At 38.0% G+C, this 26,797-nt stretch overlaps 1 protein-coding gene across 1 annotated transcript in view; it reads left to right on the plus strand.

Annotated features, from left to right (window-relative positions):
• The window catches only part of DOCK3 (dedicator of cytokinesis 3), a 251,319-nt gene that overhangs the window by 135,263 nt on the left and 89,259 nt on the right, over positions 1-26,797 (plus strand). Inside the window, exons 11-14 of the mRNA XM_040994546.1 lie at positions 567-627; positions 1,846-1,993; positions 19,912-20,000; positions 24,520-24,645. Of these exons, the coding sequence (XP_040850480.1) occupies positions 567-627; positions 1,846-1,993; positions 19,912-20,000; positions 24,520-24,645 (424 nt within the window). The remainder of the gene's footprint in view (positions 1-566; positions 628-1,845; positions 1,994-19,911; positions 20,001-24,519; positions 24,646-26,797) is intronic.

A 26,797-nucleotide genomic window follows, 5' to 3' on the forward strand; every position in this document is an offset into this window, starting at 1 on the left:
AAAATAAATCCTAAAAAAAATTTCCAATAAAATTATTTTCAACTTTATAACTTAATACAAATGATAAATATCTGAAGTTACAAAAGTAGATCAAATTATAAAAGATTTACTGCAAAACTGTTCTCATCTAAAGGGAGTAAGTCAGTATGGAATACCTGTAAAATTAGTAGAGAATAAAATTTCCAAATTTCAGCCATGAATGATCTTTTCTTTTTCTGTAGTGAACATATATTTTCTTGGTACAGAATGTTTTTACATGATAAGATAAACATGGGTTGAGGCAAAATCATGAAGATTTTTAATGTAAGAACTTCCATAGATTTTGATTTTTAGGTGGTCTAAATGAGATTGGGAAAAATACTGTTATTAAATTAATCTTCCAGTGACATATAAGATATACAAACTTTTGCTGCAAGGATCTAATACTAAACTCTTGTGTATTGTAATCTGTTTTCCACTACCTAAAGGTAACATACTCTAAAGCAGATCACTGTAACATTCAAAGTGAACTTTTCATTATGTTCTGTGTATTCGTCTGAACTTAACTTTTTTTTTTCTCTTCTTAGGATCTGAGCAGCAAAGATCTGAAGAGAGATTTATATATAGTTGCCCATGTGATCCGAATAGGTACTGTTCACTTTATATATTCGTGTTACTAAACCTAACTTGAGATATCTTGTATGCATGAGCTTTGTCTCCCAGTTCTGACCTGTTATTTCAGGTCGCCAGACTAGAGTACAGTTTATCTGCCTTTAAGCTCAACTGCTGCAGTGTCGGGGTTGATATAAATCAGTGCACTTTTTCTCATTTGAAATCTTCTGTTACCTAATTGGTTTGAGACCTACTCCTTTTAAGTACACTGGTTTTTGACAGTCTATTCAGCCCAGTGACTTGTTTCTTTACCTATCTTCCTCCTCAAAGATCTTACAGCAGATTGCCAGGAGTGCCAACTTGACAAGTGGTGAATTCCCTTTGCTGTGCTTTGTGTCTAAAATTATGTATCTGTATGCTTTTCCACAAGATTAAAGTTACTGTCATCACCCCAGAAGGTGGATGGCATCTCAATTCCAAACCAAATGAAAGAAAAACTGGCCTTTGCTACTGTTCTTCAATTGGTTTGCCCATCCTTATTTCAAGTTTATGTCATAACTTTTAGGGCTGTGACTAACCAAGTCTTCCTTCATAGGTTCTTGTTCTGGTATATCATGTACATTTTTGTCAAATACTGTTTTGATCCTTTTCCAACAAACCGTCTATTTTGCTGTGCTTAATAAAGCATTTGTTGGGGTTCCAGTATTTTCAAGTCTTCCTGCCCCTAGGTAGAACCTTGGTAAGCAGAAAAAAATAATCAGCCATCCTCTCCCTTCGCCTGTTCTCATTCCTATGTTGGTTTAGGACTGCCTTTGGTGGCAGAGTTTGAGTGGGAAAACACAAGGTCCTCCTTTTCTGTATATGCATAGTTTATATCTGGCCCTGAAAATACTAACCTTTGTATCCTTAATGTGCCTCACAATTTTAAATCTATTTGGAAAGCTGATTCTCCAAAGAAATTCTAGAAATTGCTCCTTTTATTTTCAGTAGTTAATAACTAGCCTGTTTGGCATTGGCTAAAGAATTGAGAAGCATGATTCATGGCATGTGATGCAGGAGAACAGCCATCAACTAGAGGCCTGTTTGCTGTTCCTCCATGTGAATCTCCTTGAATGACTCCCTCAGCTCATTAGCCTTGCATCTTAGATGAACTCTTAGGTGCCTCTAGCTCTGGCTTCCATGGATGACAGTCAGGAAATTCTGGAGAGAAGTGTGGAATTCTCAGTCTTATTGGTGTTCTCTGCTGTGCCCAAGGCCGGATGCTCCTGAATGATTCAAAGAAGGGCCCTGCTCACCTGCACTACAGGCGACCATATGGCTGTGCGGTCTTAAGCATCTTGGATGTCCTACAATCACTCACAGAACTAAAGGAAGAAAAGGACTTTGTTCTTAAGGTTTACACGTGAGTAATGCAAATCTGGGAATATTAATAATTTTCAGCACTTTTCATGCTTTATGGGCAAAGAATCACCTGGATGTAGGATAAGGATTTTTTTCTTAATGCAGGAATGTTGATAGAAGATATGGAAAGCTTGTAGTCTAAACCTTAGATCAGGCTTACACAAGCTTCCCAGGTAATTCTGAAATAGCTGAATTTGGGACCTTTTATTCAATCAAAGTCTGGCAGTACACATTTCCCTTTTTCTATATAAGTAACTGGCCTTACTATGTATTTGCAGAAGAGCGAACAGTATGATTTCTCTTGTGTCTTGGGTGTAAAATAGTCTTCTGTGTCTAATACTGGCCCACCAGACAAGTGATGCAGATTGCTGCAATAAACGATCACATGTGTTGCCTTAAACTTGAAGAGGGGCCAGTTTTTCTGAGAGGCTGAGATCTCACTCTACTTCTCAACCACTTATCTATAAATCATATGCAACCAGGCCTGGCATTATTTTTGTGTTCTTAGCCAAAGAATCTGTCTTTTTAGAAGCAGTCCATATCCTCCTAATTTTTGTTAAGCAATAGGAAGAAATAGAATAAGGAAAAGAAAACATGGACTTTGGGCATATAATTCACCTTTACTTACAGGAACAGCTGCAAATGATACTATTTTTTAAATTGATTGAAGGCAGATGTTTGGCACAGTGATTAAGATGTCACTCGGTCTTGCCTTATCCTATATGGCATCTGGGTTTGAGTTCTTCCTCCACTTTACTTCCAGCACCCTGCTGATTCCCACCCTGAGAAGACGGCAGATGATTGCCCAGGTAGTTGGAATCCCTGACATCCATGTGAAAAACTCCAATTGAATTCTAGACTCCAGGCTTCAGCCAGCCCAGCCCTCGCTATTGCAGGCATTTGGGGCATAAATAAACAGATGGAACTCTGTAACTGTCTCTCTACCTTTCAAGTAAAATTAAACCAAATTTATATCATGCAAAGTTTAGTGACTTTGTAGAAGTATACTTCTGAGTTTTTTTTTTAATCTGCCTTTTTTAGTATTAATTCAAGGTAGTTTTTCTGTATTAAATACTATCATTCACTGTGTTGACAGAGCTTCACCATAATATTGTGTGGAGGCTTTTTGGCATTTATCTGTTGTTCTTGACTCAGACATGAAATGAACATAGTTCACAATTAAACTTAATTTGGACCCCTGTCTAATCAATCGCATTTGGTTAATTTCAAAACAAGGGCCCAAACTCTTCATAATCTGTTTTGCCTTCAGGTCAGTTCTGTTTGAAGTTGTATGCTTTGTAAGATGAGAATCTTCTTTACAGTGGAAACTTGAAAAGCAAATTTAGCTGGTTTCTCCTCCTGTGTATCAAGTCACATATTTTCTCCATGAACTCTCATTGTTGATGGGTGATGAAGCCTGCTTCTTCCTTTGCCTTTCTCACTCATCATCATCTTACTTTATTATATCTCTTCCAAGGACAAGCAGGTTATGGATAACATTCCAGAACTGTATCTCTTTGCATATAATGTTCCTTGTCTAGTGCAAATTCTCATTGCAGAGATTTGTACAGCACCCTCCAGAATCACATTGTCAGGCTTAATGGACCTGCTTGCTTCTAAAACAACAGCCTTCAGTACCAGTATGTCACTTTGCAAGAAGTGGCATCTGTGTATAGCTTTATCTTGGCTCGTTCCTATTACCTGTGCATAATATTTCGGTTCTTAAAGCCAAAAAAATGAGGATTGTAGAGAATATAGTAGACTTTTTAGATTTTTTTTTTTTAAAGAATGATGAAATTTAAATGTTGGGTAGTTTTTCCACTTGAAAATGTTAACAGATTCTCAAAATCCCAAAGGTGACCATTTGGCATATTGATCAAGATGCCATTTGTGAAACCTGTATCCCATTTTAGAATGCCAAGGTTTTTTTCCTGGTTTTCAATTTTAGTTTTTTGCTAATGTATATCTCCCACGAGGGAGGCCTGGGTTGAGCTGGCTCCTGGCTTCAGTCTGACCTGGCCTTGGCTATTGCAATCTTTTGGAGAGAGTGAACCAGTGGATGGAACATCCTGTCTCTCCCTGGCTTTAAAATAAGATGAGAATAAATAATTTTTTTAAAAAAGAGGCTCCAAAATTCATATTTGTAAAATTGATTTTGTGTACAGTGTGGGATTCTTCCAGGATTAATCACTTAAACCCATATCAGCACAAAAGGATATATCTTTGTGAACTAAGAATAAAAAGCAATAAATGTGATACAGATGAACAGATAGTTTGTCATTGGTGTAGAAATGCAACTGATTTTTGTATGTTTATTTTGCCTCTCACAACTTTTCTGAATTGTTTTATTATTCCTAACAGATATTTGATGGAATCATTTAGGTTTTCTGTATGTGAGATCATGTTGTTGGCAAGTATAGACAATTTAACCTGTTTTCCTTCTTATTTGATTACTTATTTTTTGTTTTCTTTTCAAATTGTGTTAGGGCTTCCATTGCTATTTGAACAGAAGTGGGGCAAGGTGGGCCAATATGTTGTGTTCTTGTTGACCTTAAAGGAAAATCTTTTAACATTTCACCATCAAATATGATATTAACTATTACCATTGCATATATGACTTTGATTTTGTTAAGGTACATTTCTTCTGTTCTTAATTTGTTGGGAATTTTTTTTTTTAAGATTTATTTTTTATTATTATTTTTTTATTGGAAAGGCGGATATACAGAGAGGAGAGACAGAGAGGAAGATCTTCCGTCCGATGATTCACTCCCCAAGTGAGCGCAACGGGTCGATACTATGCCAATCCGAAGCCAGGAGCCTCTTCCAGGTCTCCCACACGGGTGCAGGGTCCCAAAGCTTTGGGCCGTCCTCGACTGCTTTCCCAGGCCACAGGCAGGGAGCTGGAAGGGAAGCGGGGCTGCTGGGATTAGAACCGGCGCCCATATGGGATCCCAGGCATGCAAGGCGAGGACCTTTAACCACTTGCGCCACCGCGCCGGGCCCAATTTGTTGGGAATTTTTATTATGCTGAATTTTGACAAAAATTTTTGCTGCACATGAAATGATCATATGATTTTTATCCTTGATTCTGTTCATTTGTATCACATTTATTGGTTTTTATTCTTAGTTCACAAAGATAAATCCTTTTAATTGTATTTTAATTGTTTTCATATGTTTGGATTTGGTTTTGTATTATACTGTTCAGTTTAGTTTTGCATGTATGTTCATCAGTAATACTCGTCTGTAATTTTCTTTTTGTATAGTATACTTACCTGGTTTTACTGACAGATAAGGCTGGCCCCATAAAATGAGTTTAGAAGTGTTTTGTCCTCTTTGTATTTCAAAAAGGCTTGAGAAGAATTGGTATTAATTCTTAAAATATTTAGTACATTTCACCTGTAAAGTCTTCTGATCCTGAGATTTTCTTTATTGGATTGTTTTTCATTCTTATTTCAATTTCCTTGCTCATTATTGATCTGTACAGATTTTCTGTTCTTTATGATTCAGTCTCAGAAGTTTGCATATTTCTAAGAATCATTCCATTTCTTTGTGCTTTATATACTAGCATTACTGAATTTTAAAAAAAGATTTATTTGTTTTTATTGCAAAGTCAGATATACAGAGAGGAGGAGAGACAGAGAGGAAGATCTTCCGCCTGATGATTCACTCCCAAAGTGAGCACAAGAGCTGGAGCTGTGCCGATCCAAAGCCAGGATCCAGGAGCTTCTTCCAGGTCTCCCACATGGGTGCAGGGTCCCAAAGCATTGGGCTGTCCTCGACTGCTTTCCCAGGCCACAAGCAAGAAGCTGGATGGGAAGTGGGGCCTCCGGGATTAGAACCGGCGTCTATATGGGATCCCAGTGGGTTAAAGGTGAGGACTTTAGCCACTGGGCCACGCTGCCGGGCCCGCATTACTGAATTTGTAATAGGGTGTTCTGAATTTGATTGCGTGCTTACCTTTGCCAGTTTTCTGTTTTCCAAATGCTTTCATGTTACTGTTTTATATATCTTATCATTTCAATTTAAATAATACTGTTTAGCATGTCATCTTATTAAGACAAGCCTAGTGGTGATAAATTCTATCAGCTTTTGTTTGTCAGTTTTTCATCTCTCCTTCCTCTTGGAAGAATAGCTTTGCTTGGTTATAGCGTTCATGTGATCGGGGTTTTTTTTTTTTTTCCTTTTACCACTTTACATTTATCATCTCACTTCCTGTCTTGGAATTTGTTGCTGAGAAGCCTATTGATAGCCTCATGGGGTTTCACTTGCATGTGATGACTTTCTTATTTTTTTGCTGCTTTCAAAATTCTCTCCTGGCTACTGACTTTTACAGTTTTATTTCAATAGGTCTCAAGGTAGTGTTCATGCCTGACACCATTTGAACTTAGGAATCTGGATGTCCTAATCTCTCTTGGGAAGTTTTCATTCATTATTCTTTTTCTTCTCCTTTGAAACAAGCATGTGATTTTATTTTGTTTTGTTTTTTGGTGACCCATAAGGCTTGTATGCTTTCTGTTTTCTGCCTTACGTTAAGCATCATGTTTTTGAACTTGCTGGTTTTGGCTCTGCATGCACAAATAAAACATTGAAACTTTCTGTTGAATTTTTTTTACTTCTCCTGTTGTATTCATTAGTTTCAAATCTCCTTTTGGGAGATCATTCGTTACTGCTATATTAGTTTCCTTTGGTGATGTCATGCTTTGTGATTCTTCATGACCCATGTAGTTCGTGCTAATTAATGTCTGTGACTTTGAAGGAACAAGCACTACTTCTAGTCTTCATAGACCAGTTTTGATAAACACTTTCTCCCTTCATGCCTTTGGACTGATTCTAACCATAATTCGATGAAATTAGAATGAGGCCACATAATTTCAGTTGAGTTCACAGATCTGTGTTTAGTGGGCCTATTACCAGGAATTATGACAGGTGTGGATTCTTCTGGTCCGTAGACATATTGAACTGTCTCTAGGACCTTGATAGTAGGTACTTGGATTAAGGTACATGGTTTGTTCTATAAATGTGTAGCTGGTTGTGGTTCCCATTGGATCCCTGACAGGGTTCCTGCTAGGTCACTGGATGAATCCCTGGGCAGACTTTGGCTGAATGGTACTGAAGCCATAGAATTATGTCAGGGTCTGTAAGCCTGGACCAGAATCCTCAGGCCTGAGTCTTGGGACACACACGACTATCTCCCTTGAATCCATGGGTAACTGGGGCTGCTCCGAGATTGTTCCTGACACTAGCTACAGCCAAGTTATAGTACCACTTGAAGATCCAAAACCAGGCAGAGGTTAGTGGGTCTGCTTTCAAGAGTATGAATGGACTTAACTCTGCTAAGTCCTTAGGAGGGCAGACTGCTCCCAGACTGTGGCTAGGAGGGGTTGAAATTAGGTTACTGGGCCACTTCTCCACACAGTTAGATTGAGTTATGCAGGTCTGTCTCCAGGGACACAAATGAGAGTGAACCACCCTCCTTTTGGTATGGAAGAAAGAAAATTCAGGTCTTAAAAAGAAAACAATACTTTCTGTTTGTAAGTCAGCTAATGAAGTTGCTTAGGTTTCCTTCTCTCATACTCTAGGCCTTTCTAATTTCTCATGGGACCATTATCTTCTGTTTCCATTATTGGTGTTCAGACATATGGCATTATTTGAATATCTGTACCAAATGTTTCCTGAGGGCATAGAAGGAAAATTCAAAGCAGATCTATACCCATGGAACTGCTCTATTTTGACTTCTAGTTTCCACTCTCTCTAGCCTCAGTATTTAATCGGTTTATTAGTGTGCTGCAAAAGAGAATTCATTAAGTAATGATCCAGAATAAAGACATTGAGTCCAGGATGCCTTTTGTTGATATGAGTGTGAGGCTCACAGCAAGAGACCCTAACTTAGATCTTGTTGATGGCACATGTGGTCCCAAGTATTTTCTGCCTCACAATTGGAAACCCATCTGCTTCTTTTTCTCTTCTGTTGTTCTGCCACAGTGATATGAAAGAATGTTGCTCAGAGTTAAAAACAGAGAATCTTAATAAGTTGTGCTACTTTCATATGATAACTTTGTTAGCTTACTTGAGAAATGAGGTAATTTTAAGAGGAAAAAGCAGAAAGTCTATTAACTAGTGCATCAAATATAAAGGAAATGGAGAAATTGATGAGAGGACTGGTAGTTAAAATGAGGTATACCAGAGCTGGCCTTTCAGAGTTAGTGAGTTAAGCTGCCACTTGAAACACAAAAAACATATATGTTTTAGTACCACTTCAAATATTAGCTATCCATTTCTAATTCAGCTCTCTGTTTTTGTGCTGGAAAAACAGCAAATGATGACACAAGAACTTGGGAACTTCCCACCTATATGAGAAACCCAGATACATTTCCTGAGTCCTGACTTTAGATTAGAACAGCCCTGGTTGGAAAGTGAAGCAGCAGAGAGGAAATCTCTGTCACTTTGCCTTTCAAATAGTAAATTTTTAGGAAATGAAAAGAAAACAAGTCACGCTGCCTGCAATATAAATTTAATTTTTTTCCCTAGAGACCTTTGGCTAAAGTTAAGTTCTACTTTTAAAAAGATGTATTTATTTATTTGAAAGAGTTACAAAGAAAGATAGAGAGACACAGTAAGCAATTTCTTTCATCTGTTGGTTCTCTCCAGACAGCTGCAATAACTAGGATAGGCCAGGCTGAAACCAAGAACCATGGGCTTCTTCCAGATCTATCCAATATGGATGGCAAGGTCTCGAACACTTGTCGAACACTTGAACCATCCTGTTGCTTTTCCCAGGCCATTAATAGGGAGCTGAATAGGAAATGGGGTGAGTGGGAAACTGTCCCCAACATCAGGTGCCAGCATTGCAGATAACTTTATATCTGCTACACCACAATGGCAGCCACAAGTTCCACTTTTATACCCATACTAAAAATCCTGTAAATTTCACCTCCAATTTCTTAACTACTTCATGATGGTTACATTAACTGACATTTCCTTTCAGAAGTAATACCAACCAGCACCAGCATACTTTTGTTAAGGGCTCTCTTGTTCTAAATGATTTTCATCTTCTTTGGAGAGATGGCATTGCAGTTAAGTGACTCAGCAAGTTAGTCACATACCTTGGAAAAACAAGACTAGTAGCTATCATTTTACTTTTGAAGTTAACCTTTTGCTTAGCCTGTACTTCAAAAAACAACAACATGAGCTGACATTATAATGTAGTGGGTGAAGTGACTACCTGTGATGCTGGCATCCCACATAAGTGCCAGTTTATATCTTAAATGTTCCACTTCCAATTCAGCTGCCTGCTAATTCATCTGGGAAAGCAAAGAACATAGTCACAGTTTTGGGCCCCTTCAAACCATGTGAGAGACCCAGAAGAAACTCCTGGATCTTTGTTTTAGCTTAGAGCAATCCTAGCTGTCTTGGCCATTTGGGCAGTGAACCAACAGTTGGAAAATATGTTTATATTCTTTCTTTTCTCTCTGTAATTCTGTCTTTCAAGTAAATAAATCTTTTTTAAAAGCAATAATAAAAATAGTGCCATGAGTAGAAGAAGTACTATCACAAGCTATACAGAGCATATTTTTTTAAAAAATATTCTTGTGAGTCAGCATTTAGTTTTTCTTGCTATTATATTTCTTATAACTGACAATATAGTACAAATTAGATTAGAAACCATGAATATTTCTATTGGTGAAAATTTGGGAATTTTCTTCCTTAATTTTGATTTATTTTCATTTATTTGGAAAGTAGAAAAACAGATTTGCCAGTGCTTGGTTTACTCCCCAAATGCCTGCAATAGGTGAGAATGAGCCAGCCAAATACAGGAATCCAGAACTCAGTCTGAGTCTCCCAGATGGATAAAAGGGACCCAAGTGTTTGAACCATCATCTGCTACCTCCTAGGATGTACAGTAGGAAAAAGCCAGACTCAGAAATTGAACTGGAACTTAAATCCAGACACTATGATATGAAATATGAATGTCTCAATGACATGTTAACTGTTTCACCAAGTACCTAACCTAATAGTAACCCATAAAAGAAATAAGTGTATAAGCAAAAGCATATACCATGTAGTTCAGAAGTTTCTGTAAAGACCATTTTAAAAATGAGAAAACCTAGAGCAAACTACAGAAGAAAGCCCCCTTTATTATCAATTATAACAAATTAAAATTAGATTTTAAAATCTTCAAAAATTGTGAAAGAACAAATTTATTTAGGTATTAGAAGTCTCATAAAAATAGTAAAAGTCACAAAGATTGAAAGTGAACTCAGTCTAATAATCAAATACAAAGAGAATAAGAACAAATATCACAAAGTTGATGATAAAATGTAAGGTGAAAGATATGAAACTGTGGTTTATGTCAAGCATGTCAGGAATTAATGAAAAGAAAACACCTGCCCAATATAAGGTTACATTTAATTTCCTGTTTTAGCCTCTCAGAACTCAGGGCTTCATGGGAAGCAGTGACCTGCAGGGGCCTGCTTAGACATGGCATGGGTCAGCACTACTTTAACTCCAGATTTCTGGAGGGATCACCCCTGTCTGCTCGGTTGCTGGAAAGGAAAGAGTTGCTATTTGCTACCTGTTAATTCCAGGATCACAGTCCAGCATCAGAGGAATTTTCCCAACAATCCATGTACTTCATTTAAAGAACATTTGTTAAACTCAGTTTTAATATTTCCATTTTCTAACTGGAAGAAGAAGTGAAACCAGAGCTGGGCACAATTGACAGTAATTCTGCCTTTAGCCCTCCACTGTTCCAGAAAGCCCGTTTTCTTTCCATGGGGAAGTAAGGAAATTTTATACCATTATATTGTGGAATTTACAGTAAAGATCTAATTGCCATAACCTCAGAGTTTCTACAGCCTATTTAAGTATAAAGAGAAGAAAGAAGTACAGTAAAAGGAAATATTTTTACATGCCCCTTTACAGATAGATTTTTTTAAAAAGGTAGTGGTGAGAAAATGTGATATGAGAGAATCTGAGTAAAATTGATTTAACAGATAATAACACCATTGGACAATCACCAGTGGCTGTTATTATAAAGTAAGCAAGGTGCAAATTGGTGAAGAATGTTTCTAAGCCATTTGGTAAAGAGACAATGCCCTTTAGCCACTTTCTGTACTGCCTGTAAATGAGGTGAGCATAAATAGTCTATGCAAGAACACCTTGATAGTAAAAATGAGAAGTACTGATGCTAGAACAACAGGTGTAAGTGGAATATCCCTGTTCTCCAGGCTATATGGTCCTCCCAATTCTAAACAAAGTGTTTAGTCTAAGGCCTAGCACAGTAGCCTTGTGGCTAAAGTCCTCGCCTTGCACACACCAGAATCCCATGCCTGCCGGTTCTAATCCCAGCAGCCCCACTTCCCATCCAGCTCCCTGCTTGCAGCCTGGGAAAGCAGCAGAAGACAGCCCAAGGCCTTGGGACCTTGCACGCTATGTGGGAGACCTAGAGGAGGCTCCTGGCTTCCTGTTTCAGATTGACACAGCTCCAGCCATTGCGGCCACTTGGGAAGTCAATCAACGGACAGAATATCTTCCTCTCTGTATCTGAATTTCCAATAAAAATGGAATAAATCTTTAAAAATTTTAATTTAATAAATGAAGATACATGTTTCATTGTCTGTGAAATATTAACAAAGCATGATTCACAGGAAAAAAATCTGTATCACAAGCTACACTTTGAAAATAGTTCAGTTAACATTTAATGTCATATTGATTATCCAGAGAGGGAAAAGCATGTAATCATACTACTATCAGAAAACAAAATTGACATAAGTAATCCTTCATTATAAATTGTTTAACAATTCTATGTTAGTAAGCTAAGCATAACATGTTATTTGTTGCACTTTGAGGGAGCATGCATATCATAGATTTCCCTGAGATCAGAACAAATCAAAATGTGATCATGAAGCAAAAATAGATTAAAATGAATATGCAGTGTGAAGTAGCATAGATAGAAGAAAATGGTTTATGTTTATGTTAGCATGTCACCTGTGGTAGCAACAAAACTTAAATTTGAGACAATGGTTTAGTTCTGTAAACCACATGGATTTCTGCATTAATTTCCAATGTTACTATAAAAAGTTATCACAGATTTGGTGGTATAAAGCCACAGAAATTCATTCTCACAGTTCTGAAAACCAAATGTGAAATCAGGCTGTTGGCAAGGCAACAAGCCTTCTGGACACTGTATGAGAAAATCAGTTCTTTATCTCTTCCAGCTTTCTTTGGCTATCAGCACTAGGGGCCAAAACTCTCCTGACATTGCTTCTGCTCACATTATCTCTTCATTTCTTCTGTTTGCTTCAGATCTCCCTCTGCCTTTCTCTTGGATTTAGGGCACATTCAGATAATGCAGAATAACCGAGACCCTTCGTTTAATTACCACTTCAGAGACATTTTTTCTCAAATAAGTTAATATTCACAGGTTCTGGAGATTTGGACAGGAATGTATCTTTTGCAACAAGTTCCAGTTAACCTATTAAAATTTATGATTAGTGCTAACCTTGAATTATAAAGACTTTAAAAGTCACCATCAATGTGAAGCCTGGTAGCAAACAAATTTTGTGCTCTCTGCAAACATGTGGGTTCCAAAAGAAGAAAATAACAGAATTGAAACTTTCATGCTTGGGTCCTTCGACTAGATTGATCCACCAGAGAATTCTCTTCAAGTCCAGGAAAACAAATGAAAAGGCATCAAGAGATCTTCAGTGTTATTCACAGTAGTCCTTCCACATGGGAAGAAGAAGAAAAAGAAGTGTTCTTGCTAATGGACTATTATTACATGTATATACAAGTGTGAAATATGATCAGCCAGTGTTAACTCCCCTTAGTCTTTGCTTAATAAGAAGGATTTGACCACATCCTCTACAGCTGCAACCATGCATATTTTTTATGAAGCATGGGATTTTGATTAGATTTGTTGGAAGAGGAAATTTCTGATGTAACTAGAAGGAAGAGCAGCACTATTTCCTCCTTATGTGATTTTCAAATATATGTTTTCAATAGAAATATGGAATTTATCCCATTTTGGACTTAATTAGCTCCTTTCTGGGCATGAGTGGACAGATTGGGGCTCATGAGAGCCCATGTAGAATGAAACACATTGGGTTATTTGTGTCAGGTTGGTCTTAGAGACTCTGTTTCATTAGTCAGGCATTTTTGTAAAAATGTTGGCTGTTTTATTCACTCTTGTCACTGCTTCTCTCTTCTTTTGCACTACAGATAAGAATAGCATTAACTAATGGTCAGTATCAGTGTATTCGTAATTCTGTAGTTCATTGCCTTTTATTTTACAAAAGAGGAGGATGAGTTGGAAGTAGAGTCTAAACACAGATCTGGCTGGTTCCAAAGGCAGAGGCCTGTGCTTGTACTCCAGCTCCACCTCATACTCCTTATCTATGAAAGACTTGACAATACCTGCTCCATAGAGTTATGATAATTAGTTGGACAAAATACCCCAACAATTACTTCTCTGTAGTAGGCAACCTTTTAAAATGCAAACTTAAAGGTACTACAACTTTAATACAACTCTTTAATATCTTGAATGCTCTTCTGAGTTGCCTACTTTGAGGCAAAAGGAGAAGGAAGTTAGATGATTAGCTGTGAGAAACACAGGAATGAAAGTGGTAAGGAAGTAGTAGAACAGAGAATGGTAAAACATTTAGCAGTGAATGACCAGGACAACTCAGCTCTCTTTGCTAAGCAGGTCTTGCACACCTGCTCTTTGCATCTTGGAAATCCCATGCAGAGAATCAAACACCTCTCTCCTTCTCCTTTATTCTCTGAACAAAGTCCCTTGGGATTTAGCGATTGAAGAGCTACTTCATTGCCTGTGCTTGTTAACCCATCTGTGGGGAAAGTGGGCTGCTGTAGAGGCATAGAGATCTCTTTTAGATTACAAAATTCTGCATGTATCTTACAATTGAAGACAGACTAACCACATCAGTAATCACAGTCTAAATGCTAATCTGATTGGATGTAACAATCATGTTTCATTATAATCAGAACTGATTTGACTATTTAATAAATGTTCACACTTGTAATTTTTTCTTATAAAATGTCCTAGTGGTTGACTAACATATGCTGATATCACATCCACCTAATTTCAGATGGTTTGACTAGCTTCTCTGCACTTAGCCCACATTTTTTGATACTCAGATTTGCATTCTCACGTGTACTTTCAGGTTTGTTAGCAGCCACTTGCATGATAACCTTCCTTATCCAGTCTGTGTATTCCCATGTTGTAGCTATCAAAAATATGCCCAGTATCCCACACCACCCCTTGAGAATCACTGCATTAAACCTTGATAGATGGAAGTAAGCTTTTAAAATATGTGTTTTAGGGCCCGGCGGCTTGGCCTAGCAGCTAAAGTCCTCACCTTTAACCCACTGGGATCCTATACGATCGCCGGTTCTAATCCCGGCAGCTCTACTTCCCATCCAGCTCCGTGCTTGTGGCCTGGGAAAGCAGTCCAGGATGGCCCAATGCTTTGGGACCCTGTACCCGCATGGGAGACCCGGAAGAGGTTCCTGGTTCCCGGCTTCGGATTGGCATACGGCCATTGCGCTCACTTGGGGAGTGAATCATCAGGCGGAGGATCTTCCTCTCTGTCTCTCCTCCTCTCTGTATATCTGACTTTCCAATAAAAATAAATAAATCCTTTTTAAAAATTGTATCAGTGCACATTAATTTTTACAATGGGTGTCTTTTGTGAAGTTTCACAAGTCCATCATGCTGCCATTGAGGTGTCTCCCAACAATGTAGGCATGGACAGTGTTGGAGAGTCCAACATCCAATCATCAGGACATTATCAACCATTTCACTGTGACTCCATTCTTGTACTGCATGCATGGACACACGTTTCTCTCTGTTTCCACATATTAGCATATTTAATTTCCACTACACTTCTATTATGCATCCCTTTAAATACAGACCCAATGTACACAATCCACCACGGAGAGAAAAAAATAGTGAACCTTAATCCACATGAAGTTAACAAACATGTAACAAATGTATCAGTGTGACACTAGGGTAGGGGAAAAGTGTGTCAAGAATCTTCATGTAGGAATAGACACCAGCATGTGTTCCTTGCAGCACTAGTGAAAATACAGTAAGGACTAGATTATTATTACCTATGGGCAGTAGCAATAGCAGTGATAAAAGTGACATTAACAATCTCAGAGGATTACAAGCAATCAGTCTGTTAAGGATGACTGATTAATGAGTTATATCACATGATCTTATTATGAAAGGTACAAATAATTAGGAAGTGCAAAAGGTAGAATTTACAGGTAAAATCCTTAGATTTGACATTATTTTACTGTAAGTTGAAATAGGAAAGAGCCATTCCCTGAGATGTGCAAAACTTCCCCTAGTCATGTTAGTTTGAGCCTCATCAGGGCACAATCTCTTACAATTAGATATACTAGATATATACCTATCTACATTCTTTTGCAGAAATGCATTCCGTTGATTTTCCTTGATTCCTGGATTTCTGTTCTCTGTTACATCCTTTGATTGTGGTGTCACATATGCTTACTTTGTTGTTATTGTTTTGTATTTTTAATGGCTGTTATATTAGAGCAAACATGATATCTGACCTTTTGGGATTGGCTCACTTCCCTTAGCATAATGGTCTCTAGTTGGGCCCATTTGGCCACAAACAATTGTATTTCAATTTCTTTTTAAATAGCTGAATAGCATTTCATAACGTAGATGAACCACGGTTTCTTTATCCAGTCTTCTTTTAATGGGCATTTAAGTTGCTTCTGTGTTTTTGCAATTATTGATTGTGCTACAAATAACATAGGGGTGTATATTGCTTTCTTATGTATCAGGTCTTTTGCATGTATTCCTAGAAGTGGAATTGCTGGGTCTTATGGTAGGTGGATTTTCAGTTGCCTAAGTATTCTCCATATTGGTTCCAAAGTGGTTGCACCAACCTGCAATCCCACCAGCAGTGGAGTAGGGTTCCTTTCTCCCCCACCTAACGCAACCTCATCAGCAGGTGGTGTTGATAGTTTTCTGTATGTGGATCATTCTCACTGAAGCTAAGTGGAACCTCAGTGTTGTTTTTATTTGAATTTCCTTTATTGCCAGAGAGTTTGAGCATTTTTTCATATGCCCGTTATTCATTTGGATTTGTTCCTTTGAGAAGTGCCCATTTCCCGTGCCCATTTCTTGGCTGGTTTGTTTGTTTTGTTGGGGTTGTTCTGGAGTTCTTTGTATATTCTGGATATTAGCCCCTTGTCTCCTGTGTAGTGTGCAAAAGATTTTCTCCCATTCTGTTGATTGCTCTTTCACTTTCTTAATTGTTTCCTTTGCTGTGCAGAAGCTTCTTAGTTTAATGCAGTCCCATTTGTTTATTTTGATCTTGTCTTGCTTTGCTTTTGATTATTTTTCTTGGAAATTAGTGCCTCAGCCTATATCTTGTAGAGTATTTCCAACTTTCTCTTCTAAAAGTCTGATGGTTTCTGAGTGTAAGTTTAGATCTTTTATCCATTTAGATTTTATCTTTGTGTATGGTGAAAGGAATGGGTCTTGCTTCTGCAGGCAGCTAACCAATTGTTTCAACAGCATCTATTGAAGAGACCCTCCTTTTTCCCAGATTGTTTTCTGTTTTCTTGTTGAAGATTAGATGGCTATATATGTATGGGTTCCCTTCTGATGTTTCTATTTTGCTCCATTGGTCTTCCTCTCTGTTTTTCTGCCAGTACCAGGCTATTTTCATAAGTACCACCCTGTAATATGCCCAGAGGTCTGTGATTGTGATACCTCCCTCTAGGTTCTTATTCTTCAGGATAGTTCTGGCTATTAGTGCGGTTTTGTTTTTTTTTTTAATTTTCAGATGAACCTTTGTATCATTTTTTCCAACTCTGTGAAGAAGGTTCTTGGTATTTTGATTGGAATCACGTTGAATGTATATATTGCTTTTGGTAATATGGACATTTTGATGATACTGAATTTGCCCATCTAGGAACATGATACATTTCTCCACGTTTTGAAATCTTGTATTTCTTTTCTTAATATTTTGTAGTTTTCCTCATAGAGATCTTCCGCATCTTTAGTTAGGTTTATTCCAAGGTATTTCGTTTTCTTCTCTGTTATTTTCAAGGGTACCATGCTTGTTAGTTCTTTTTCAGCCTTGGACTTGTTTGTGTATACTAGGGCTGTTAATTTCTGCTCATTTATTTTGTACTCTGCCACTTTACCAAACTCTCATGTATGTTCTAACCATTCCTTTATTGAGTCTGTTGGTTCTCCTATGCATAGAATCATGTCATTTGCGAACAGAGATAGCTTGACTTCCTCGTTATGGAATATTAACAATTTTTAAAAGATTCTAAGATTATACTTTTTTAAAAAGACAGGGAAAATTGTGGAACTGTGTGAGACTGAACCAAGCCAATACACATGAATTTCTGTGGGTTTGAAAGCCTCCTCTTCAAAAAAAACCAAAATAAGGTCTTAAGGTAAGAAATAGCATTAAAAAGTGCATATTATGTTCAAAGAATGGAGGTTTCCATCTATTAAGGCTAGATAGCAGTTTTACTTGAAGTTTCAATAGTAACTCCATAGATATGGCATGGGGATACTGCTAGGAGAATTGGAGAAGATAGAAGGGACAAAATGATCAGATTTCTCATAGGTTTAGTCTCCTGGCTTAAGTCTGGGTCAGCCCCAGCTGCTGTGGGCATTTAAAGAATGAACCAGCAAATGCCAGATATTTTATTTTCACTCTGTCATAAAAAGTCAATATGCTCGTCTGAGAGTTGATAATGGCCAAATCATGTCTCTAAAGAGGAGAAGTTTGATGTGACAAATTTTTAGGATAACAAAATTTTAGAACATGTTAACTGCTGGAAGGGTTCTGGCTTATTGAACTGGTGGGTTCCCTCAGTGATAGGATTTATTTGGGAGCAGACAGATTGGATGCAGATTACTCATAAAAGTCATCTGCTTAGGGACAAGCCTGGGCTGGATATACCATTTTAGGGCTTTGAAGCCTCTGGTAGTAACTGAAGCCATAGGAGTAGATGATACTGTCCAGGAAGGATTATAAAGGAAGAAGGAAATGAGCTGCAGGCAGAATTATAAAGGCTATACCAATGTGTATATGATGTACATGGGGAAAAGTAAGACAGGAAGAAGCTTCTTCATTAGATGTCTAGTATCTTAATTGTATAAGATAAATGGAGGAGCACATACAAATGAAATAGTAAACAATGTCACAATTGGTATGGCCAGTAAAACACTTGAACCACTACACTCCAAAGGGACCAGTGAGGGTTTACTGAAGAAATACTGGAATTACTCTACATGCTGTGGGTGGGAGGATAATAACTTTTACTCACCTCTTGAGGTTACAAGGAATGTATTGCTTATGACTAACTAACGGATTTCCGTGTAAACCTGGAAAGTGACCAAAAAAATCAATGGAGGCAAGTCTTCTGAGTCCTCCCCCGCTAGGCATTTCACTGATGCACGGATTGGTGGGACAAGATGAGACAGTGCATGCATCAGGCAGGAAGGGCTAGATGCATTGCTGTCAGTTTCTCAGTTTTCTCAATAAGTTGTTAAATCACAAATGACTACCCTAATTAACTATGTAGATTGTCAAAAATTTTAAAAATAGAAAAAAATCACAAATGACTATTTTAAAGCTCCTGTCTTCCTTGGTATGTTTGGAAGGCATTCTGTAAACAAAAAGTAGTTCTTAGATTTCTGGGCTGTGAAAACTTCCCTTTGAACTATCATCACAGCTCTGAGTAAAAGGCTCATTGATATGATTAAAAAGTCCTAAGAGATGCGGACTTGAAAAACCAACAGAGCTAACAACAGAACTGCTTTATCTCAGTATGGCCACTGTACAAACCCTGTAGTGCTTCATGCTGCCAAATAGCACATATTGTGACTTGCTTTGGGATTTCCTCTGGAGAATTGCCATCCTGCACTAGAACTTTTGAATAAACAGTGGATGATGTTGTGAATTTTATTTGATGTGTGGATATTATTATCTGACTTGTAGATATAAACCTCTTGAAGCAGTAGGGCAAAAGCAGGATGAGGAATTGCAGACTCCTTGAGTGTCCAGTGGAATTTTCAAGAGTTTAGCCTGCTTTCAACCCAGCTATTCAATAAAGTGCCTGTATTAAGATGAGGAATTCCTGGTTATAAACTCTGTTCCAACTGATTGTGTGATTATAAGCTCCCTAGATTGCATTTAAGGGGGAGTCACTAATATGTCAGAATTTAGTGCAAGTGTGGTGGTATTCCTCCTTTCTCTGTTTTACCCTAATCCTAAAGTCCCTAGGAAAGCATCCAGCCTTCCCTACTAAGCTGCTTTCCCTTGTCTCAGATGACTTCATAATGAACCAACCCACTGCTCTTGTGCTTTTTGCCTCTTGGTTTGATTGGATTATAGCTATAAGCAGGTAGTTTTCACATTGCCCTCAGTTTAACGGTTCTTTCCTGTGGCCAATATAATGATAGTTGAGTGACAGTTTACAGCCAATGTCATGGCAGTTTTTAAATAATGATACTTAAATAGGAACTGGTTTTGTGGTTATTGATTATGTTTGTTTAGTTTTTGTGGGTTTTTTTTATGAACTGGTTTTGTGTGTGTAAGGGAACTAAGGGGAAAAAATGTCAAGTGACAGAGTACTACTTGAAATGGAAGCATCTCTTGCCACTTAAAAAAATGTGTAGAGTTTTTTAAGGGTTTCTGTCCTTTCTAAAGCCTTAGTCTTCTGCACTTAATAGGAAATGGGCCTTATCTAATTTAGTAACACGTACAGCTTTTTTTTTTTCCTTTTTAATAATGTGAGGAATCATTTTCCCTTCAAACGTATTGTGGCACATTGAAATGTCAGACATGTTTAACATACTTGAGAGCCATGATACTTGTCCTTCTGTTGCAGGTGCAACAATGAAAGTGAATGGTCCCAGATCCATGAGAATATCATCCGAAAGTCCAGTGCCAAGTACTCTGCACCCAGTGCCAGCCACGGTGACGTATTTCTTTGGCTAACCCATTTTTGTTGAATTTGTAGTTGCTGATTACACATACCTTATTCCCCTGGTGCTGATTGCTAGTTCTATGCAAAGTTCAGTCCTCTATAGATATTTATTCTCCTGCCCAAGCACTTAATGTAATTTTTTTTTTGTAATAATTTGAAGCCTTTCCTACTGTATGCTGACTAAAAGCACATTTCTTTGATAGACTCCATGTGTCTTAGTGGGTAATTTTAATTCTAATGAATCTAAAGAGAATAAAATGTTGTGTTGTGGGGTTTTTTACATTGTTAAATCTGTGTTTTTATGAACCAAAAGTTAAAAATCCAGACTCCTCCCAAAAAAGACAAATATTAATATTCACTTGTTTTCTGCTCATGTCTATTGTAAACATCTTCAGTATAGCTTGACACTAGTGATGATCAGTCTTCCAAGATCAGTCATTCTGGAACTGGAATAGAACCTCTGTATTTCCAAACAGCTTTCATTTTAATTCAACATTTTCTCCTTTTCCCTTCTTTTGTTTCAAGCTCTGTTTAAGTAATCACTATCTAAATCTCAGTACAATTTCTCACATTAGATTGTATTTTAAGTTGAATGTTAATTGCTTGATTAAAAAGCTGTAGTTAAGAGCCTGTGAACCTTTATATATACCCCTGTGGATTGCTATCTAATTTACATAGAACTGTGTTTCTCCTGATACTTTTTCAAGTCTGATTCATTTCATAACATCTTTTATATAACCTTCTTTGTTTTCACTTTCATAGATCTTGTTAGAAGTTAAAGGTTGGTCTTAAAAGACAACGTAGAGCCACTACAAGACATCACTGTTCTTGAAGAGTGGTACTTGTTGAGGAGTACATTTTTGTTCTCTGTGAAGGTCAACAGATTTCAGAAAGGAGACTTTTTAGAGAAGCCCCACATACAAAGGTTGGGAAGGTTGAGACCCTCAGGTCGATCTGCTCAATCTCTATTGTGGAGTCCTGAGACCCTCTCTCACTAATGTTAAATGACACTTTTCGCTTATAAGTGAACCTGGATGTCAAGCATCTGATGCAGTATGCTTGAAGGAGCAGCATACAGTGTACTAAAACTAGGTGAAAGCAAAGAGACACCTAAAATTTTGTGTTAAAATATAGGAAAGTTGCTATCAATTTGGGAAATTTTCAAATCAATATCTGTTGTATTTTTTTTTGGTTTAGTTACTTAAATTATAAAAAGTCTTGTTTACAGATAACTAGGGTATGCTATGATTAAACATGCAGAACATTTACAAAGAGAAATGATAGCAATAACACTTTTTCAAACAAATACTAAAAGAGCATTTTTCACCTCATCAAAATAAGAGGATGAGTTTTCAACTTGCTCTCCACATGAGCAGAAGCTAAGCCATCTTCATTGTCTGTGATTATTGTCTAGAATTTAGAAAGCATCAATTAAGAACAAGTAAAGACATATAAAGAAGCTGGAACAGAAGTTTTCCAGTCATTTTTTAATAACAATGAATTGTAGCTTTGGTGACATGCATTGAAGTGGAATTAATTTACATAATTCTCACAGTATTCTCCCAAGGAGGGAGTGGAAGATGGGTTTCAGAGACGGAACAAATTTGCTATCCAGTATTTCACACAAGCATCAATTTGTTCATTTGCTTTTTTATGGGCCAGTCGTTAGCCTGTGATTAAATTTAGAAGGAAAATGACATTTTGGGGCCAGTGTTGTGGAGAAGCAGGTAAAGCCAATTCCTACAATGTCAGCAGTCCATGTTTGTATTTGTTCAAGTCCCAGCTGTTCTACTTCTGGTCCATATTGCTGCTAATGGTCTGGAAAAATCAGTGAGAGATGACTCAAATGTTTGAGCCCCTGAATTCATGTAGGAGACCTGAAAGTAGTTCCTGGCTCCAGACTCCTGGCTTCAGCCTGACTGGTCTCTGACCAGCCAAGTACTGAACCAAGGGATGGAAGTTCTCTGTCTCTGTACAAAACTCCAATTTTTCAATAAATAGGTCTTTAAAAGAAAATGATTTTCTTATGTTAAGCAGCAGATTTGTTCAGATTGGTGAAAAGATTGTATAGAGATTGAGTTCTTTGTCTTGAAGTTCCCATTGTGATGATGGGCAAGTAGAACACCCAAGTATTGTTAAAGGAACGTTGCCTATTAGGTTGGTGAGGGAATCACTTTTTGTTTCTATTAATGGAGTTGTTATTGCCATGAGGACCATTCCTTAACATTATTTAAGTCATGTATGGCTTCAAAACCAGAAACAAAACAAAACAAAAAAACCCTGAAGTTCCAAAATCACAAACCCAAACAAAAGGAAAATGCCACTTTTATATCCTCATTTTATGGCTTCTTGCATTCTTCATAAATCTTGCACTTCTTCTTGTGGATAATAAGTTTTCCTCTTGCCATATTTAGGGATAGAAAGTCAGCTGCTCAGGATCTCTTTGGTAACTCAGAGGTTAACTGTGACTCTCTCCCAGCATCTGTACAAGTATCATTGCATTTGTAGGATATTTTGGTTGCTTGAAACATGCATAAATGGAAGGCCTCTAGTGGAGTACTTAAATTCCTGACAGTGAGGAATAGTAAGAGTATATCTGCTGATTTATTTTCTTTGCCTTGTAACCATCATTCCCCCAAATTCTGTAGATTGTCCCATCCTCAACTATTTTCTCCATGGCAGGTTGTACCCTGGCCAGTGAATACCTGGCGTTTCATGGTATTCAGGAATGAAACCCAATGAATGGATTGAGGTTTGAGGGAGGGATAAGTACTTTCCAATTTTCTGTCCTCTTGTGGTCTTGGTTCTGGTCTCTAAGCTTTCAGACACATAAACTAATCATGGGTAATTCACCCAATAATTAGGCTGTAAAAATTATTTATTTTTAAGATTTATTTATTTTTATTGGAAAGGCAGATATACAGAGAGGAGAAGAGACAGAGTGAATCCACTGATTCACTCTCCAAGTGTCTGCATTAGTCAGAATTGTGCCTATATGAAGCCAGGAGCCTGGAGTCTTTTCCAGGTCTCCCACGTGGGTGCAGGGTCCCAAGGCTGTGGACCATCCTTGGCTGCTTTCCCAGGCCACAAGCAGAGAACTGGATGGAAAGTGAGGCAGCCGAGGTTAGAACTGGCACCCATATGGGATTCTGGCACATGCAAGGCGAGGACTTTATCCACTTGGCTACTGTGCCAAGCCCTGTAAAAATTATTTTTAGAGGACTAAAAACCCAAACACTATCAAACAGAATGATGACTGGAACATTGGTTGTTTGCTTTTCAGGACACTGAGATCCTGATGTTAATGAAACCCAGGGTTTTTTAGGAAACATGAACCAATTAAATAATCCTGAGGTTTTATCTGGAATGTAGTAGAAATGTATTTCTTGCACTGTCTTAGCTGTAGAGTTCATTTTCCTCATTATTTCAGTCATTTATCTGCTGGTTATAGTATCTGTGGCAACTTTTCTGACTTTTTATCAATTTCTCTGTCCCTTCCTTTCCACCATGCCCAGATGATTCTTATTTCTGATCCTTGTACTCTTCTAGTTTTCTTTATTATTATAACACATTTTCCCTTAATTTCTATAGATGTTCACCTCTTGCACAATTCTGAGGTTGCTAAATCAGTGCAGGTGCTTGCTGGTGACCCATAATCAGCCCCAACATTCAACATGCTGCTAACAGCCAATCTCAGAGTTGATGGGTTTCAACTCCACATAGACCTGGTCTCTTGGAGTCTTCAATCCAGTAGCAGTTGTGGAGACCCTTAGCAGGATGGAGTAAAGGAGATTTCACAAAATTCTAATTTAGTTGAAAAACTCCATTGGTTCAGATATGAGCCAGAACTCAAAATACCTAAAAGAGGCATTACAGAGTCTCCTATGTTCTGAACAAAGCTCATCTATTAGGATGATCTGCAATTCTCAAGAAGCCTCCGGCAAGGTCAAGTTAGGCCTTAATAAGTATCCTATCTTTTCCTTGTGATGCAGTTTTGCACAGGAGAGATGTGCTGTCTTCCCTGTTCCTTTCTTTACAAGCACTAGTGCAAGGTTGAAGCAGATACTTGCTTCCCATAGTTTGTCATACTTTAACCATCAAACAGCACATCTTAGTTACAACTTGTGGGACACACTGACCCTTGGTCCTCTTTAATCACACTTGTTTCTAATCTGTAGATTTCTGAGTTCTTAAAGGAATTATTTAAGTAATTTAGTCCTCTCATTCCATATTCACTGAGGACCAAAGGGACCCTAAGCTGAATCCTTGGGAACAGAGAGGAAGCCCACTCAATCTCCCAGACTTCAGTCTGTGTTTAAGGTTACTTTCGCGCAAGTTCCTTTAACTTTATGAAGTGTTACTTCAGAATAACATACATCCTGCAGCTAACCTTTCCTAACGAAAAATCCTGAACTTTGCCTGTTTTCCTCTATAAATTTAACTCTTCTAATAAAACATAACAATGAAAATATGGTTCTGAGTTAAGAAAATGGCTTTGTTTTTTTCCAGGTCTGATTGTTTCTCTGCAGCTTCTTCGTGGAGACATGGAACAGATCCGGAGAGAAAATCCCATGATTTTTAATAGGGGATTGGCAATTACAAGAAAATTGGGATTTCCTGATGTCATCATGCCAGGTAGGCAGCACTGCTTGGGGCTGGGGAGGAAAATAAAATCCACTGCTCCTCTCAGGAGCCTGTGAAGAACCGTGCTGTGGAGGAGCCTCAAAGCCTCCATGTTCCAAGTCGGATTGCACCCCTCAATCTGCAGCCAGTGGCCCTTTTAACTGTTTTTCCAGAAACCCCCACATTGTATGTACCACATAGCATGACAATCTAGGATATGAGCTTTGGTATTTTCTGTAAAGAATGAATGATAAAAGCCAATATGGAACTCTTCATGGATGTGTTTGTATACCCTCTTCTAGCACATTTCCTTGGAGAGTGCTGCTGCCTCTTCCCTGCTTTAAAGATAAAATGTCCCAAAACATGTACCTGCAATATCAGTGAATCCACTTTGTGTAGAAGTAGCAGAACAGGGAAGTGGTATGAGTTAGGCACTGTGAACAATGCTGCCTTTTCAGTTTCTCAGGAATTCTCTCACACTGTGTTACCTGTTGGAGAACAGCCAGGGCTGAGAATAGGAAATCAGTCAATGATCTTCAGGTGTGCTTTCAGTAGGTCAGTGCCTGTTCATGTTTCTTAACCGGGTGGGTAGAAGTAGGGATGAAGATGCAGTAACAGACTAGTAGAGACATGATCCAAATGTATGGTAGGAGGTCTGATTACTAGAGAAGGTGCAAAGAGGAAGATCAGAATGGGCAAGTGTCTGGCTATCTGGACACCTTCCAGGAGGAGGGAACCTACCTCTCAGTTGAGTTTTAATATACTGATAAGGACTTGTTTACTTTTGCTTAAAAAGGCCAGGCCAAGCTAGGCTGGAATGATGGTGACCTCTTTAGATTTTGTCTGTTTGAACTTCTTCATGATACTTTACTTAATTCTCTTGTTGGAAACATTACCTAGCATAGCACATATCCAAAGGGCAGTATGGCCCAAGTGTAGGGTAGACTCAGGTTATGGATCTAGTGGCCTCCTAGCTTCCCAGGCTGTGGCCAGATTTGCTTTCTGTCTCCTCTATTCTCTCTTCACAGACAATATACGTGCAGAGCAAACCACTGTGTACAGTCTTCTCATGCCCCCAGGAGGGTATTTCAAATATGTTTAAGCCACTAGTCAATGATATTTTCCTCCAAAAACTAAGAAGATGTCATACATATGAAGGCCCCAGGATGTTTCCTGCTTGTTGTCCTGACACCATTCCTTAGGTCCCTGTGGGCGTGGTAATCAGGGCTTTGAAAAAAAAAAATAGATGGTTGCTAATATTGATCTGGTGAGCTGTTTTAAGTTACATAGCTAAAATTACATGATGTAGTAGTACATTCTAAAAATATATACTTAAGTCCTCCTGAGATATTGTTTGTCTAACATTTGGACATTTTCTTTGTAATAGTTGTTACTTTCTCATGGTATTAAAATCAAGTAATCAAAGACTGAGAAGGAACAACTTCAGCCAACAATGTATTTAAAGTTTGATTTTAAGTTACAGTATCTCAACCTCATCTATGGAAAGAGATCTTTCTGGAGTACTCTGCAACTCTATGTTTTTGGATTTTGTGAATGTTGGATGTAGTTGTGTAAATCCAAAGTATCAGGCATTGGTAAGAAAGCTAAAGTTAAGATGCTTTTCCCCTCCCAGGGATAGCTAAGGAACCATTGTATGATTTGTTCCATAAAGCAGAGAAATGGAGCAGACCTGGAAAGTCCAGAGTGGGTCTGTGAGTGTGCTGCTTCCTGAGTTAACCGTCTTTTTAAAGGATTCTGTAGCTAAAAATAAGCAATCTTTTGTGTATATTCTCTTTCCTCCTCTGTTCTTTCTCTTCCTGAAAAAAAAAAAAAGAACTTTCTTTACTTATGGACACTGCCAGGGTTATGCACTAGAAACAATTGACAGCACTCTTCATGTACCCCAATATACTCTCAATGCACCCCTTTATCTGTTGTAATCTTCTGTGTGGGCTATGATAGGCCTTTAGCCCTCACAATGTTTATGTAACCAAATTAAAAGTAACAGTTTCATCTTCTTGACACATGCACATATGGAGCAAGCACAAGGAAAGAAATCATTTCAGTAACTGTGAGCATTTCAGTACTGAAGTCTGAGAAATTAGAGTAAATTGAGGAAAAAATTAGAATTACTCAAAAGCTGTGATCCTTATTTTAAAACCAC

Source organism: Ochotona curzoniae, unplaced genomic scaffold (genome assembly GCF_017591425.1).
Source record: "Ochotona curzoniae isolate NIBS_2020 unplaced genomic scaffold, NIBS_Ocur_1.0 contig_908, whole genome shotgun sequence".
NCBI classification, from domain to species: Eukaryota; Metazoa; Chordata; class Mammalia; order Lagomorpha; family Ochotonidae; genus Ochotona; species Ochotona curzoniae.